An 18,770-nucleotide genomic window follows, 5' to 3' on the forward strand; every position below is an offset into this window, starting at 1 on the left:
TTTGGTTGTTTTGGAATATGTGATGGAGATGAGTGAAAGTAGTTTTCATGCAGTTTTGTCTTTGTTTTTGTTGTGATATTGATCAAGTTTAAATAAGCCTACGGATGTTATGTGAAGCATGTCTGTTTTTGATGAAGTCTGTGTGGTCAGGGTGGATTAACATACAGGTGATGGTAATTTTTAAGTCTGTTGATTTGTGAGAGAGGATGGTAACCGGAAGGGTGGGTTGGGTCTTCATTGGGTGTCATGACAGCGGTACTCATCTGCATGGGTATGGTAGAGGTAGCTTTAATTTCGCAGTTACTCTGTAGTAGTGGTGATAAAGTATCCCAGAAGTGTCTGTAGAATCCAGCCAGAAGTCCATCTGGTGAAGGTGATTTATTATTTGGCATTTGATTCAGGCTTTATTGAGTTCTTTGGAGTTAAGGGGTGCATTGAAAATGTTTGCTTGCACCATAGTTAGTGTTTGTAAGTCCAAGTTCTTCAGAAAAGCATCTATTTCTTGTTTGTGATCTGAAGACCATAGGTTGCTGTAAAATTGTTGACGGACATAAATTACATCCTCTGGATTCTCATATGAGCGCACGCTGTACTAAAGACATGTTACAATAAAGATGTTCTAGGAAATGCTGCACTGCTTGTTCACAGAATGGAGATGTAAGTAACTGCGTCATAAAAAGCTGATCCATTGTTAGAAACTCATCATAAAAGTACAGTTAGTACTTGCCTGTGTGAAATTCTTTACTTTAGGATGCATTCATTGTCCATTATTAGTGTCGCTTTTGTGAATGTCATTGTATGCAGAGCTGTAGTTATAAAAATGAAGATGGTACTCTACAAAGCTTTTTCTCCTCTGGTCAGTATAATGGCATGTTTCCTGTGAAGGCCAAGCACTTGAAGGCTCATCACCCTTCCGTTTGTCTTGTCAGTTCAGTTAGCCTTGCAGAATTAATGTCTCAGTAAGTCATTACTGCTGAAAAGACTGCTTACAGGAGTTAAATTTGCTTTTTTATGCGTCTGTGCCGGTGACAGCCTGCGTTTACGGATTGCCTGCTCGTGTGCCCGTCCCTTTCTCGTGAACGCGGTATCTCAACGTGGAATTTCTTCAAATGTGGCACAAACATTCACTTGGACTCAAGGATGAACCGATTGGATTTTGGTGGTCAAAGGTCAAGGTCACTGTGACATCATAATGCTTCCAGTTTTTTAGCTGGCTTTTCGGGCAGCTATGCCTATATGCTCCTCTTGTTTATTTTGAATAATAACACCCACTAGTCGTACAATTGTGTCCCATTGTGTCCGTTGCGCTATATCCTCTTCATTAGCTACAAAACACATGTGACTGAAAATATTAACAACAACAATGTCAAGATAGGCCTTGCATCAGCTATACGCTCCCAACACACAATAACAAGTTTATCATGGCATTTATATCCTCAACAGCAGTAGAAACCTAGTAAATTGCGCTGCGAAGGCTTGTCATCTTGATAGCTTTTGTACTTGTGCATCTCTCCTTTTTGCCTCCTGTGGCTGAGATTAATTGCTCCTGCACCCAGCACTGACAACAGCGTTTATGGAGGGAGGGCTACAGACACAGGATGCCTGTATCTCAGGTCCTCTGCTTCCCTTATTTTATTTTATTTTATTTTATTTATTCTCACTCTGTCCTATTAACCACTTTGCACCGGAGGAGAAGCACAGAGGGAATATGTAATGGGAATATGGGAGACAGGACACTACAAGCTCCTGCCTGCAGGGTTGGAGGGGATGAAGAGGTGATGTCTCAATTTATGATCCACCTCCCACATTTCAAAAAAAAAAATTAAATTAATCACACAGATACCACCTGCTGCCCTTCTGCCACCACTGATGCCTTTGTCGCCCACACAAGTACCCTGCCTGTTAGAGAGTGAGATGCTGTAACTGAAGCTGTAATTCTTACCAAGTACAGGAAACACGTATTACAGTAGAGTGCACGAGGTATTAGGAGACTGTCTTAGCACCTCCCAACCCACCTAATTCAAATAAGGTTAGAAAAACATTCAGGATTCTCATGTCTGTGACACTGACCTCATCTTCCTGACAGGGTGGTGGGAAATCAAATAGGCGCTGTATAGACGCAGCTGACTGAGCGTAAGACCGACTGTTAATAATTCATCTATCTTTCCCACATGTGGGACTCCATGCGAGACAATGAAAGGTGTCTTTGGACTTGAATGGGTTTTATTCTCAACTGAATTAATTCACCTTGTGCATTGTCCTGTTGTAAGGTTCTTGAGGGGGACTCAGGGATGAGCACTCTAAAATGCTTTAAGAATTCAATGTGCTTCATCATTGAGGTTCTGGCATAATGTTTCAGATGCTATTGAACAGTGTGTTGTCAGATGACTTAATAGACAAGGCCTTAACTCAATTCACCCTCACTGACTGTCAGCTGCACAGCCATATACAAACTTTGCAATGCAGTGGAGCAGCCACTGCACTCATTTCTACGTACAGCTCATAAGCTTCGAAAATTACACAAATGCTATACAAATATTAATGATAACAACAGTACTGATAAATAAGGGTTGCAGCTAACAGTTGTTTTCATCAGCAGTTAATCTGTCAATTATATTTCTATAACTAAGTTGATCATTTACTCTATAAAAGCTCAGAGAATGTCCATAACACTTTCCCACATCTCTGCTGAAATGATTGTCAGTGAATCTAAAAATTAATCTGCAACAATTTTTCATGGAAAAAAAATGACAAACATCTTCTGGTTCCAGCCTCTGAAATGTAAAGATTTCCTATTTTTCTTTGTCCTGTGTGATCTTAAAATGAATACCTATGGGCTTAGAGTTGTTGTTCAGACATAGGAAGCATTTTAAATACCTCATCTTTGGCTCTGTAAACTTGTGTTGAGCATTTTTTTCTAAACCCTTGTATGACATTTTTGTAGACAAAAGACTTAATCGATCAATGGAGCCACTCTTCAGTAGACGAATCAATAATGAAAATAATTGCTACTTGTAGCCCTGGAAATACTAAAGTTGCCTGTTTCATCCAACTAACAGCCCAAACTCAAAAATATTCAATTAGGAACGATGTTAAACAGAGAGAAGCAGGACAATAAAACCAGAAATGTTTGCCATTTTTAATTAATTTTATGATCAAATTGGGACTACACTGCACAAGTATATAATAGATCAATCATTTCAGCCCCAATAATGATTCTATTATCGTTTCTTGCTCAACACATGCCTGTGGCTCATGTTGGCTGTTACCGTTCACACAGTGCTTATGATGTGAGTCGGTCCCCGGGATTTGCAAGCTGGTTCAATAATGTGAGAGCAAAGTGCTCGTGGTGCCGTCATTTATCAGACACAAAGAGCAGGGTGAGAGCCAATTCTGTTCCTTTGCCACCTGATGTTGTTTCTCAGCACCGCAATTTTGTTAGATAAGTGTCCTTATCCTGGGGTGATACGAGACCCACCTTGAGAAAAATCCCTCATGTTATATTATGCCTCTACCTCCTCTCTACCACACCTAGAGTCCCGGTTACTACAGACATCCATCACATCTCCATGGACACAAACACAGAGAGGATAAACCCAACCTCCTCCATGACCATTCATCTCTTCTCCTGCTTGTGCAGTCTCCTCTGATCTTCTGTGAAGCAGGGCAGAGTGAATAATAATTATCTTTGACAGCACTTTTCAACTTATTCCCTCCATCTACTTGGGAAAAACACTGACAACCAGTGTTTGAATCTTTAAGGGCAAATATGCTTCACGTTTAAGTTTATTACAGAAGATGTGGGCCATTCAATTTGTTTATGAACAGAGAGAGTAAAAGCGCATCATTTTTTAATGCATTTGTCAAAGACATCAGTGACTCACGAACTGTCGCTGTGCCTCACAAAAACATTTACTTTTACTTTGCAGATGAAGCTCATTTCTGATCACAAATTCACTGACGGCACAGAAATCCGCCAGGCAGTCGCATTCAGCCAGCGAATGTGCTCTGCTGTTTACACACCCACACCCCCACACCCCGACCCGCTTTCAAGCCCCAGTGGCATTCTTTTATTCAGCTGATGAAAGAGATTGCTTGGGTCTTGCACTAATGAATTGGCATTATTATTAAATGATGTTTGTAAATTATGACCCAGTTTGCTCCCAATGAATGGTGCAGGAACTCAAAACCCACATCGTCAATTAGGAGCTCACAGTCACTGTGAACAGTTAGTTGTGGAGGGGGGGGGGGGGGGGGGGGGGGCGGGGGCGGTTGGAGGCAGGTTGGATTTTGGAAATTCCATTTGCAGCTCACTAGCGCTGCCTTGTGGTGTTAAGACAAACATCCTCATTTCCTCCCTTTTTAAAAAGAAAACTCCTTTAGTGGCAATTCTTTAAAGTATTAAACATTATTACTATTATTATGTCGTTGTTTTTCGAAATGACTGTTTGATTTGTGAGTTAAACCATCAATAAAACATCAGGTTATGTATGAAAACTGATGGCTGTCCATTCTATTTTTTATTTTACTGCATGTTGGCCAAAGTATCTAAAGGCAAGACATTACACATTTAATATATGTGCTTGCATATCTTAGTGTCTCCCTCATTAGGGCCTGCTTTTTGTGTCCCATCCTCAGCCACAAGGGGGAAGAAGAGTGGAACAGATGCAAACGCAGAGCTTCTCATCTCAGTGATCAAATATCTCCTTTTCATTAGAAATTCTGCTTTGTTGTTAATGATGTTGACGACAACTTCAGTCAACGTTTGATAATTCTGATGGCTGAGCATTTGACAAATGCAAAAAGAGCAGATGTTAATTAGTTTTCTGATCCAATATTTTTAAACCTCTCCCTGTAATGTGTTTGTTATCATCTTGCATAAGAACGGTGGGGTTTCAAACTTGCAGCAGCGTCATCCTCACAGTGACACCTTGTGGAGGCTGGATGACATGTGCAGGGCATCCAGACTTTGATCTCAGTCCATCTCTGTTTCTTTTAGCTTGGTTTTAGACATTTCATTGACGATGGTGACATGGAAATGAGAAAAGAATTTCGATTTTATGTGACTCTTTGCATCACAAAATATTGAACGCTTTCTTTTTAGCATCTAAAAGTATGATTTTTAGTTGATATTATCATTTTAATGAGGGTCTATGTTCTCCTGTGCACATCATTCAATGAAAGGTGTTTATTTAATGTGTAATTTGACACACACACACACACACACACATAAGATAGCAGCTCCAGGTGTCCAGTTTTACAGTGTTTAAAGTGCACATACCACTGCAGCTGTCTTTTCACTTTCCCTGCCTTAGCTTGTTGACAGCTGTGTTTACATTCTGCTCTGAAATCAGGGGCTGATCTGAATGTGAAAGGACCCACGAACAAACTACAGACACTTTAGGATTGTGTGGTCCATTCAGAGGCAGTCAAAGAGGCACAGGAATACGTATCTTTTTGACTATGGTGATGGACCACCTTGTTAGTGTACTTAGTATACTGTGCATAGGGACCGCAGCAACATACCAAAAAGCTGCTGCAGTCGGTGTGTTTAGCTGTGCAAATGAGCACAAACGTGTAACAGTTAAAATATGTTCTAAACAATGTCAGCGCCATGCAATCATTTTATAAATGATGAGCAGCCCCCCCTGTTTGTCCTAACAAGAGGCCATTGCTCTAATTTCAGGCAGTGTAACATTTTCATGATAGCAAGAAAATGCATCTGTTTTCATGACCTTGAGTAAAATTTTAATTATCCTGTGTGTATCTACCCTCGGTTTCAGAAACACCAAACCTCCTGGGACTGAAGGTTTAGTCTTACAGTGTTGCATGATCAGCTACATTCCACTCCCATACCTCACTGACCAGATGTCTGTCCCGCACAGCAGACAGGCGATAGAGTGTTTCCAGCCATAATGTAAGACTGTTCACAGAGCTCTGCCGCACAAATCACTGACTCCAGAGGATTCATCCATCTTTATCAGTACTAAGTCACAGTATCAGCTTGGGGGAAGTAACTCTTAGGAAAACACGTAATTCTCAGGAATCTTTCTGGCGTCTCTGTGAATATATATCTCCCCAGTCCTCTTACTGTATTTCACTGTTGATATTCATATTCAGTTCTGCATCTTCGAGGTGGTCCCATTTAAATTCCATAGCATTTCATCAGATCGCAGTAATAACACCATTCAATTTGGCATTTAGCTTTATGTTCCATCCATGCCCAGGACATAATGGAAGAAAAACTCACTTAATGCGTGTTTTTTGTGGCACAACCCTGCAATTTGACAAGGCTGGATTACAGCAGATCTCTGTAAATAGCAGTCGGGGAAAATACCAAAATCGTGCTGTCATTTTAGGGCTCTTGTTATTTTCTTTATGCTGCTTTAAGTGAAATTGTATTATCATCATAGTGCCTCATTATCTGTTGGGTCTCCATGAGTTGCAGGGCTGCTGCTTGTGTCAAATTTTACTTTCACTAAGAGGTTTTGGTCAGTGAACCCCGACACTGTCTCTCTGCTCCAGATGAATTTCACAGCTTTGTCCAATCCAGACATAGCAGCAGTTGGAGCTGGAGGGTGGGTGAGGAAGGGGGGGGTGGGGTCACATTCCTGACCCACCGAGGCGAAAAGGAAATGATGTCACCCTTGCCCAGACTACCATGACTCATTAGTTTCAGGCTGTGCTTTAATGTTGTCCCACATTTGGAACCCTGGCAGTTTCAGTTGTCTTGGCAGTGCCACAGTAACTCTGAGGAAAAACACCTGGACCATTACATTTCTCTCTCAACACCCATTTCCATGTTTCTTTTTTTTTTTTTTTTTTTCTTTCAGGCATGAAAAACAAGCCAAGGTTTTGATCATGCCTGTCCAGGATGCAGACTACAAACTGATTTCTTTTTCCCAGCTCTCTTATGTGGCACCTTTTAGGGCCTTGTTAGCGAGCTGTAATTTTTGAATTGTTGTGATACGTTCCTACGTGCAGCAGCGGAGTGTGATACAAATTTAGAGCAATATACAGGATTGATGATTTCGATTTTGGAACAGGAGGGGGTCCTGCAAAGCTAAATGTTTTTCTCTCCATCAAGGCTCACTTGAGAGTCATTTCAGATCATTATTGCTAATGTACATCTGATTTTCCAGCAAAATCGCTGGATATTTGCATTGTCAGTCTGCAGCCACGGAAAGTGTTTTTTTTTTTTTCTCTCATCTTTTTTTTTTTGCAGTGCTGAGGTTAAGCATTATACATACCAAAATAATAACAATAATAATAATTTCATTAAAATGTATCCACTTCTTGTAGTTATTTTCATCGTTGTTGTGCACAGTGGATAACACGATATAGATGCAGCAGTAAGGAAATTAGACTGGGAGATTTCAGTAGCAGAATCAGCATGTGGTGGGTGGAACAGAAGGCAATCAACACACCCAGTACTGAGTACATAAGTATACATGGGTGGGTGGCCATATGTGTACATTTAACCGGCTTCCTGTGCAAGTGAAAATTACATGAAATTGTGTGTGAATATGCACGTAGGCATACATAGGCCAACCACTGACTGACCCCAGCTATTTCAGCCTACAGAATAAAGTCAAATGAACGCCTTGAAAGAGTCTGTACGTGAGTGTCTGTAGCATATTCTTGCACATTATCATGCATCCACTTGAAAATGGGATCTAATGATTTTCTCAGAGGGGACAGTTCAATGTGTTTTTAAAGTGGAGATTTCATACACCCAAACTGTAAATCTGCCAGTAGATGAACACAAACAGCTTTATTTCTTTGCAACTTCGTGGTTGAAATGTTCACAGTTAAAATGTCAAGGAATTATGAGACAAATAAATGATATGCTTATTTGAAAAAAAAAGTCCTGCTTTCTTGCTCATTTATACACAGAAATTAAACTAGAAGACAGTACAATGCAGTACACAGCCCCAAATTATTTGAAGTGTACAATTTATTCATGTAGCCTGTGACTAAAATTATGAAAAAGGAGTTTAGTGTTAGTTTTTCAGTGACGGATGATCCAGTTTTTCACCTGTCAGTTCAGGCCTCGGTCGCTGGGTCTGCAGCTCTGTCTGAAAAAAAGACCAAATCAAAAGAGATGAGTTCCCTAAGTACGATATTCCAGCTGTTTCCTGAGTATTCACAAGCAAGCCAGCATAAAGACAAGCAATGAATTACAGGGCTATCTCAAGAGACTCCGTGTGTGTTTGGCGGTGTATGGGATACATAAGAGGTGCAGAACTACAGTGGACACAAATGTATGAAATTTAGGATAATATTAAATATTCTTGTTTTTGCTGTCTTTTGTGGCATCACTGTCATTATCCTTGCCTCAGTACAATGGTGCATTTTCCTAAAGCTTAAGTGGGCAGGCTGATTTCCTTGCAGTCTGTACAAGGGCTCAATTTTTTATGCCTCATAGACCTTGTGCCTGTTTTCAGTCTGTAAGAGGCTCAGAACAAAGAGGTGTAGCCAAGTGCTGCCAAGTCGCAGCGAACATTTAGGCAATTGTTTGCGAGCCTCAGTAACAGGGAAAACTTGTTGAGAGGGAGCTACAGTATGCATGATCAGAGCTCAGGAGCCCTGTATGTAAAGCTCTGCACAAGAAGAGATGTATGTGCAGAAGTGGAAACATATGTACGCCTGCACTATGCATGTTTCCTGCAATAAATCATAGATATTGTGGAATTCAGCCACAGAAATGAGCTCACTGGCTACTCTCCAGCCACAGTAGAAAATATCAAACATGCTATTTTTAAATCATTTTAATCAGTAGTCTCCCATGCTTTTACAGCACTGGATTGGGTATAGACAGCGATGGTGAGGGGGGAAAGCAAGATGCAGAAAGAGATCTGAGAGAGAACGTTTGACCTCGCGAACCAGTCTCGGGTTTTGCATTCCTGGGAGGTTATGTTGCTCAAGAGAGCTGTGTGATTTTTTAGATTTCATAACTCCCCTCGGTTTCTAACCTCTCTGTGTTTATGTGTGTGCCGTGCCGGGGTAAGAAGTGAGAGTGTGTGTGAGGGTAAGGGGGGGTGGAGCTCCCATGTGTGCTCCATAATGACCACCACTTGACATTGGCATTGCGCACTGCACTTGTCTCTCTACCAAACCCCGGCCTTCAAAGACTAAATTTATGCGGCCGTCTGACAGAGAGGACCCTCTGCTAAGTTCAGGTTTACTCTGTAATTTATCAAACCAACCCTAATACTACACAGAGTGGCACCTGACAGACATAAAAGCAGTTTATCTGCCGCCACCACACGCACTATCAAATAGCCAGCAGAGAGTGTGAGGTCATTTCTGTGAAAAGTGATTCACTGTAATTCAAAAACATTTGCTCTCTGATTAAGCAGTTGTTGGGAACAGACACCCTTGCAACTGCGCTGCACTTGGTCATGGAAATCCCACACATGGCAAACATGTAATTCCGTTTGTGGTTCAGTGTGATTTCATGTTCTTTCTGCAGAATGTGCAAAGATAGACTGGACCTGATCGTTGCTTCTGATTCTCTCCTACCGTGTAGATGTATTAGCATTGAAAGATTGACTCATCCTCCTCTTTCGGATATCTCTCTGCATCTTCTTCTAAATCCTGGAGTGAAATTAGTCAAAAGGGGAAAACGTACTTATTGAACTGTCTTCCGTAAACCTAAGCTGTTTGTATGCATGGTGTGTGCCCTTCTTGGAAAATCCCCCCCATAAAATCTAATATTAAAGTGCTGCATGGGTAGTTACACATGACCCAGATCGTAAATTACCCCTCTATGTAAACTTGTGAAAGTCAAAACAAAAAGAGGGTTATGGCAGCGTGCCCAGATGGAGGCATAATGCCACAACACAGCTACAGACCACAGCATCCAGTGTGGAAGAGTTGCTTTGTGCTTGCAGCAGAGGTATCCAAGGGAAAAAAAAAATCGCTCACTTGTGGTTGGTCTTTTAAGTGGGAGCCAAAGAGCCAATTAGAAGGATTAGGGTGGATCACCACTGGTTTTGTCTTGATGTGCTGTGGTCACCAGATTGCCAGTCTGCTGCCGTGCTGCTTCTGGCTCCTCAGAGGGCAGCAGGTTCACGTGGATGGCTCAAAACAAACACGCTGCTACTGAGGGTTTCTTCGTTCCTCGCTATCTGATAGTACTTGAAGAAGAAGTGCTAACTACAAATCCAACGAGAGCCACACAACTGGAACATACAATTATATCATACCAATGGAGAGACAGGCACTGGGAGAAAGCTTTCTGTGGCACAAGGTCAAGACTAATGGTGGGAATGCTCTCATGTCCCGAACACTGCTTCTTTTCTCTGTCTCAGTGAATGGAGAACAGCCTGCACTGCTGCGACCACTCATCCACAATTGAGTTTTTAAGTGGCTTAAATGTAGACGTAGACGCCAGAAAAAAAATGAATGTGGTTGATACATTTCATGTTTGGGGATGAGTCTTGCATTCGTCCTCTGGCACCTTCAGATTAGTGAGATATTTGACTCACGGTCTTTGATCACAGAATTCACAGGTTGGGAGATCGGTGCTACAGTACTGTATGTCACCGTGTTGTTGAAATCCCTCATTATTCTGAGGGCATGTTTGATTTTGAGGAAGCACTGTGATGTTTTCTTGGATTTTCCCCCCAAATTCCTTCCTCTCTGCTATAGCTGATACGACTCTGTTGGTGAACTGTACTGACAGTTATTGACTGCAGGTAGTTATCCGGGCAGCAGAAAGCAAACAATTTTGTTGCCACCTCAAAGCCTTTTTTTTTTTTTTTTTTTCATTTTTTCTGCCCTGAGGCCTCATCTTTTTTAGAAAACCCTTTGTGTCTGCCAGTAAAGGTAGAACAATGATTGGCTGACATACACAACACACACAGGCTGCACTAACTTCCTCAGTTAAATTCTTTTCGCTATAGATGGAGAAGGTCAAGGTTGAGGTTTTCTATCTTACTGTAGTAAAGAAAGGAAAAATCATACACAGCCTGAGAAAAATGTTTACCTGAAAGGCAACAGTAAAGCCTATAGCTGACGCTATAGTTGGATGAGGGAGCGGAGATGTTTGTGAGCGTGGCAGCCTTTAGGATGGGTGAATAAAAAACCATATTCCTAAACTGTAAAATGTTTTTAGTCTTGAATGCTTAGCTTCACAAGTTAAAAGAAAGTTTTAGTATTTATTACGCTAAAAAATACTATTTTGAAAAACTCAATTAAAACTATCAAACAGTGATATATTTAGACCTTAGTAGCTTTAGAGCGCACTGTCCACAAACACCAGACTCTTGTGATGTGTCATGGATATTGTAAGTGTGGGTGGCCATCTTCAGCACAGCTCCAAGAATCACAAACTCTGATGAAAGTAGCAGGGAAATTGACCATAAACATAACAAAGTTTGTTGACAGGATTCAACAAACATTGCAGACAGTAACATCATCTGACATCTGGGCTATCAGGACATTTCATCACTTCCCTCTGCTTGTCGGTGCGCAACATATTCCCCGTTTCAAGATCAGATTCCTCTGTCTCTGACGTGCAAACTCTGTCTCAAAATATACTATTAATGTGCTTAAACAATCTCTCACTATCTGTGTGTGGGGGGTCCCTGTGGGAAGAACACCAATCAGTGTGATTGCTCCGATAAAAACATCACCCTGTATTTCATTTGATGCACCGGCCTGTCAGAAAACAGTCAAGTCAGAATTTCTGCCTTACCCGCAGGTGTGGGGTTGACTTCTGTAACTGTGTGTGTGCTCTTCATTGCATCAGGGCTTGCACTTGTCCTATCAAAGATTAATGATTAATGCTGCGAGCACAACTTCTCCTGTGTGTGATGTTATTGCCAGACTTCTCACTTCACAGTGGCAAACTGTTTGACGTCCTGTTTAGAAATGGCACAGACAGTCTGTACCCACACGGGGGCTCTGGGGGTCTGAGCAGCGGCCTCCTGTTGCTCCTTCCTCTATGGGCATATTGACCTAAGCCACGTAGCCTCCACGTACACTCGCATAGACACACGCCCCGACACCAGAATACCCTACACTCCCTTTCTTTCATCTGCAGTTGAACTTACAAAGTACCGATTGGAGGAGCAAAACCAGACTAAACACACTGAAGGATCTTTCAGAAGACCCCAAAATAACTCATAAAGGGCACATTGTGTGTCTTATATTTTTCTCTGCTTACTATAAACGGAGCTTCTGTGGGTTTTGACAACTCCCCATCTTCCCCCCGTCCTCCGTTCTGCTTTTGTCTTCTCCGTAAATCAATATCTGTCTGGGAGTGTGGGGCTGCTGGTTGTTTTTACAGAGCGTTGCTGTGTAATTTGGCTAAATGGTACTTGCACCCGTTTTACTCCGAGATGGTAAACAGTCTGGTTGGTAAAAGGGAGTGTGCTGATAGTCTCAAAGCATACAATCAGCTGTAATTGGTATTGTGGACTGTGGAGATATCTGATTACTTACCTGGGAGATAGGCATGATGGCAGCCTTTAAATAAGAAGTAAAGTAAGAGTAAGTCAGTAAATAAGAAGTACTATTTTAGTACTATTTAAGTTACACAATAAGGATCCTATTTAATATATCAGGTTTTATCTGACATGTCTGATTGATTTCTAATCATAGGTATTAGAAAGATTGAGTTGAAGTTAAAGGATTCCCAACATAAAGATGGGCAGGGACTTTACACACATATATTCTCACTGTCTGTCTATTTTTTTTAAGAGCCCAATAAAGTTCACTTAAAAACTTTATAATGTTTTCAAGCTGCTACTGTCGCCAAAGTGTTTGGTTGGTAGTTGTTAAAATAAAAGAATTAAAAGAAGAAATAAAAAGAAATAAAAGAAAAGAAAGGCTCCTCCTATTCTTCTTCTTGAACAAAAACAGCTGGAAGTAAGTAAATAGTTAAGACTATGGAAGCCTGGTGTTAGTTTGCCTTGTGATGTTGTAAAGATGATAAACCGTGTCCCAGATACGAAGGTGGGGCTCGTCATGAAGAACTAGCAGTTCATCTTTATCAGCCTGCTGTAATAACGGTGGAACTTACTAACACTGTGCAAACAGCTGCCCTAGGCACCTTTTGTATTTTATGCATCTTAATTTCAGTCCCACTTTCCTTTGGCTTGGTGCATGTACGTTTAATGAACAAGGATCAAAACAGCAGTGGGTCTCATATCTCAGGATTCCCATGTTTTCAAAGAGTGTTGAAAATGGGGCTGTCTCATGCTGCCAAGTGGCAAATTACACAGAGGGGGTCTTGTTTCAAACTTTCTTTTATTAAATGTGTCTTTCTCACACCTATACATACACACACACACACTCACACACAGTTCCTAGAATGCCTTGGTCCCTGAAGTCCCATTTGTATTAATTGTGAAATTTAATAAATGTAACTTCCCTTGAGCTGCACACACACAAGTATAAATAATGAGCTCAAACTAACCCACTAACACACACATTCTCAAATCCATCTGTGCACAGCTGTATTGAACATTCCCTCAGTTCTATCCCAGTACTTTTCCACTAATTTCTGACTCACAATTGCACTGTGCCTGAACCCGGAAACCTCCCACCCCTCCACCCTCTTCTCTAAACACAATCTGAGAAATGTATGTGAAGTTAACCATGCGGGACATTGTATATGTCACACACACATAGTTGGCCTTCTTTCTATGGTGGCTTTTGGATCAACAAGTTGCACTGCAAAAATATATAACTTGATTTGAAATGAGCCAGTTATTTATTTAACTGACAGCATCTGCTCCAAAACTATTCCATAAATTACTGAAAGGGTAAAGCTGGTGATACATACCAACACCAAAAATGAATTGATGGCATTAACCTCCCCATGGAGCCGTAAACATCCGTTGTTGTCCAAAAACAATTAAAACCCCATCACTGAGTTAGATTGTTGCACTTATGTCTTCAGTAGGGACGAATAGGGACAGTTATGAGGTCTGCAAAAAAAAAAAAAAAAAAAAGATTTTCCAAATTTTCTGTGGCACGTACCAGGTCACAAAGCTGGGACTCATGCACTGTAATAACACTTGGATTCATTGCCCCAAGTGGTAAATATGTGACTAAAAATAAACAGGAAAATGGCTCATAAGTAGCACACAATATAGCCTTGAAACTGCTCATACCCGCCACATAGCATTATTGTTTTCCTCCATTAGACCATGCACACTGGATAGTGTGTGCCCGCACATAGACTGCCCCCAGGCACCTGCATTCGTGGATCATTGCAAAAACTTCATTTAAATCCCTTGTTTAGTCAGGACCAGAGTGTATGCCGCAGAAATGGCTAAATCACTGTCTGTTACCGGGCACCCTGCAGTTTGTGGCACACTTGAATCTACTCTGGTATGGTATCACGTTTCCCATCGTTAGAGCCATTGACCCTAAGCATGAGTATTCACTGAGTTAAACAGGGAGTGTGTGGCCTCCTGGTGTGTTCAGCTTTGACTGTCAAAACACGCACTCCAGAGTTGAGGGAAAGGCTCTGAAACAACCTGCCTTTGCATTCCAAATATTCACTTTGCTTTTTTCTTCATCTCACTTGAGAAATAAATCAGACTTCAAACATTTTCCTCCATTTCTGCCTTTTGATAAAGTCATTCCTGTGAGAACCTGCTAGGAATGCAGCTTTTCCTGCGTGCCTGGCTGGGATCAATGTCACCTTTCAGCGGGCCTGGACACAGGGCAGACCAGGGGAAACGATGGTCACAAAGGGCTCTTTCAGCAGTGCAGAGCCTTTCCCCCATGCTGACCTAAATCTCCTCCTCCTCTGCCCCTCTCCTGGCTGCCTCATAGCAGCGTCTCAGACATTCAGCCTTCATCCAGGCGTCACAGGGAGAAGCAGAAACGTGTGCCTAGTCAGGGACTCAGCCCTGCAGGTCTCCAGAGGCTTTGGGTGCTAAAATATAATGAGATTTGAGACTTTAGATGGTGTGTCATAAGTGAGAGGGTGATCTAACATCAATATTGTATTTAGTGTCTAGATAGCACACATGAAGAGGCTTGTAACTGCTAAAAATGAAATCACAGTTCAGTGTGTATCTGTTCTCAGTGCTCAATAGTGGATCATGTTCAGATTAAAATGGTAATCAGTTATAAATCAATGAGCACTTGACAGGTTTTCTGGAGGGTCCGCCCTCCATACCCTCCCCCTCCACTCTGTCATCAGTCTTACAGCCCCCATCTGCAAAACTTTCATGAGGTTACATGTACATGCTTACACACAGCCCCTAAGGTAAACTCAACTATATTTGCACTGATGTACATCATCACACCACGCCCAAAACACTCCAGTGCCTACTCCCCCAGCAGAGCACTACTCTAGTCCAGACCAGGCCTGATTGTTTCTACATGTGCCGTGTTCAGCGGAGAACAGTTGACAGATGGACCAGATGAACTGATAACAGTGATTAAACAATGGGAGTCTGTCTGCAGCGGCGACTGATCACTTCCAGATATTGCTTTGCTTCTGCCAGAATCTACACAAAGGAATTTCTTGAGTTTGAATCATCTGAAGTTGCAGAAAAGGGAGATAACTAGTGGTTGCTTTAAATGCTTAATCGCTGATCTTTTAATCACTCATCTTTTAATAATAATAATAATAATAATAATAATAATCATCAGGCAAAGATTTTTTATAAAGACTTTTATTAAATTTTGACAATAAGTTAAACAACTTAATTTGCTGAGTCCCAAAATGTATTCACGCACATCTCTCAGAGAAAATATTGCAGAAAAAAATTTTCAGGAAAGCAAATGAATGTTGCCAATTTACAAAAAAAAAAAAGAAAAAAAAAAAGGCTTTCAAGTAAAACAGAATGTTGAACTTCATTCAAACAGAATTCATACTGAATTCTGCTGTCTTGTTTTTTTTGGTGTGCAAAATTACAAAAATAGATTTCTCTTTCACTGGGCACAAATCAAACTTTAATTAAAATCCCAAACGACTGTTTTAGGGTGGAAACACACCTTAACTTACACCCCACCAAATAATGATTTCAATTTTAAAGGCAGAAACGTGGTGAGCACCAGTAGTAATTGTTGAAGCTATGATGAGTTTTTCTTACAGTATAAATGACATTTTACCTGAAACACAAATAAATACACAACAGCTATCTGCACACTATCATGTTACAGCTAACTGCTAGCAAAGCCACCAGTGTGTCTTAATGATGGTTACTATGTCAACTGTAAATCAAGTATTGTGAAAATTATGACAGCCTACAGTACCAATACTTCCTGCTCGGAGCTTGGTTTTGAATATTAATATGAATGGTTTAAATGGGAATGGAAGCCCTGCACAGTGCTAGCATTTTTAATCCAATATGTGTATCTAAAGTGTTGCTTTTATCACTTCCCTTTCCACACTACACTCTGTTTGACAGAGATTTTTTTTATGCAATTATTTATTCTTTTAAAGCGATTGCTTAAAAAAGACAAGAATTGCATCACCAGAAACAAAAAACAAACAAAAAATAAATCTGGGGCTCAAAATGTCAAATAACAAAACAAAACAAAAGGAAAAAGCAAAGCAAGGTCAAAAGACTAATTTACAGTCTAATCAGGTAGTTCAGGGATCAATGAAGGACACTGCGATGTAGCGGGTGCCATTGGTGGTGGGCAGGCCTTCGTGGAGATGAGTCAGTCGTCCTGGGTGCATGAAGCTCCAGCCTTTCCTTGGTGACTCTATGGAGCAATTGTACCTATGGAAACGGCAGCCTCCACCCTAAAGAGGAGATAACACACAGTGGTTGGAGATGGTTAAAATCTTTCAAACTGGATTTTTAATTGTGGAATAAGTCACAGGGTTAATGAGAACATTAAGGAGGAAGATGAGATTAAATCATATTTAATGATATCTAGATGACATTTCACTCTGTTATCAGCTTGACTCATCACATAACAGCTCCTCCTCCTCCCTACCTGAAAGTCTGTGTCTTTGTTATTGAGGGCGATGTTGATGGTGAAGGTGGAGGAGTCATGGTGAGGCCTCAGGTATGCTTGCCTCTCAGGCGTGTACTTTACCACGAAGTTCATTACAGCGTAACCCTGCAATGAAGGCACAGGAATACATCAAGTTAGCTGTCAGTCAGTGTGTCTTTCAAAACCTGCCAGCCACTGTTAAAGCTCACATTCCAACAAAGAATGGAAAATGTAAAATACAAGTAAAAGCAGCTTCAGCTTTTGGGCAAATATATCTTTCCTCTTTTGTTCCATAACGTCACACTAACCTTGGTGTAGTAGCCAGAGAAAACTTTTAACGTGACGGGTGATATAAACTCTCGGATGAAGTGTAGCCACTCTTTATCAAACCCGATTTGCTTCATATGGATGTCGTCTGTTGGCACGGTCTCATAGCCTCCAGCGATCCTCTTGTCCTGAGAAAAAGGAGAGAAAACAAAGCACGCTGCAGTGTGATTAACGACGGAACAAATGACCCACCATCCTCGGTGTGTGAGTGCGGTTTACAAAGTGATGATGATGATGATGATGATGATGATGATGATGATGATGACGACGTGTCTGTGTGTGCATGTGTGTGTGTCCTCAAAACCACAGGCTGTGCTGTTGTCTGCCTGCGTCAGGCTTAATGACCCATCCAGCTCAGTGATTCCCAAACAGAGTTAGTCAAAGTATCTGTACACGTTTACTCTCCCAGGCAAAGTTTAGGCACATTAATTATCAATTTCAAACTACATAAAGCAGGCGACATGAATTAAACACCATACACATAAAACACAACATCATAACATTTTGTTTCATTATATTCAAATGGCGGACCTGGAGATGATGGTAATAATATTAAGCATGTGTGCACAAGTACCCTGAACATCAGTCATATGTCTGTGTGTGAGATGGTGTGTGTCCTAATAAACACATGAAATCAAAATGTAAAAAAAAAAAAAAAAAAAAAAAAAAAAAATTAGCTACACCACATCTGCCTCACAGAAGAGTGAAAGCTATCTCGAAGGTAACAGCTACAATAAAGTTTACAAGGCACTTTACTTTCACTTTTTTCTTAATGGTGTCTGTGTGTGATTAATTACAACACAAATGCAACAAAACACTCAGCCAACCTATGATAATTATCAAACTCAGGCAATTTAAAAGTTGTGGAAGTGTTTTTTTTTTCTTTTTTTTTTTTTTTGTTTTTATGCATAGCAAGTAAATTACAACAAATGTCTCCTTCTCAGTGTTAGAAAATGAGCACTGGTGCTTCCAACTGTGATGAGTGTGTGCACACATTGTTGGAATTGTGTAATGTGTGATGGAAGGGCAATCTAAGTTTCCACAAACATTTTGATCGGTGTTATTTAGTGCTAAAGTAATGCGTCAAATGCTAGAAAAGAGACAACAATTTGAAAATGACAAAAATTAGAGAAGATTTGCAGATTTGACTGAATTTCTTTAGATTTTTTTTTTTTTTTTTGCCATGCTAGGTGAGTTAGCAATTGTTAGCATGCCGACACAGTAAACTTAAATGGCCAACATGGTCAACGTTACATCTGCTAAGCATCGGCATTATTGCTGTGTTTTTGCGTTGTTGTTAGCATTGTTGCTGCTAATATTAGCGACTTTGGATTTAGCCGCGGCAACACAGCTAAAGATGCTGTTTTCCATTTTATAAACAAAGGAATTAAGTGATTAATCCAGCACTGTTTAAGACAGTTATTTGCAGCCTTAGCATTAATCTGACACACACAGTTCCTGTCCTTGCAAAGATGTGCGAACATAACCGCAGAAAAAATAAGTGCATGTTTGCCTGC

At 40.8% G+C, this 18,770-nt stretch overlaps 1 protein-coding gene across 2 annotated transcripts in view; it reads right to left on the reverse strand.

Annotated features, from left to right (window-relative positions):
* Nucleotides 1–15,866: 15,866 nt before the first annotated feature.
* The window catches only part of plod2 (procollagen-lysine, 2-oxoglutarate 5-dioxygenase 2), a 29,242-nt gene continuing 26,338 nt past the window's right edge, over nucleotides 15,867–18,770 (reverse strand). For both annotated transcript variants that reach the window (XM_071485084.1, XM_071485083.1), the window contains 3 exons: nucleotides 17,235–17,381; nucleotides 16,927–17,052; nucleotides 15,867–16,729 (listed from right to left, as the gene is read on the reverse strand). In XM_071485084.1, coding sequence (XP_071341185.1) covers nucleotides 16,574–16,729; nucleotides 16,927–17,052; nucleotides 17,235–17,381 — 429 coding nt within the window. In that variant the 3' untranslated portion in view covers nucleotides 15,867–16,573. The remainder of the gene's footprint in view (nucleotides 16,730–16,926; nucleotides 17,053–17,234; nucleotides 17,382–18,770) is intronic.

The sequence above is a fragment of the Trachinotus anak genome, unplaced genomic scaffold, assembly GCF_046630095.1.
Source record: "Trachinotus anak isolate AG129_WGS33_773 ecotype Australia unplaced genomic scaffold, CSIRO_AGI_Tana_v1 ptg000009l, whole genome shotgun sequence".
Classification (NCBI taxonomy): domain Eukaryota; kingdom Metazoa; phylum Chordata; class Actinopteri; order Carangiformes; family Carangidae; genus Trachinotus; species Trachinotus anak.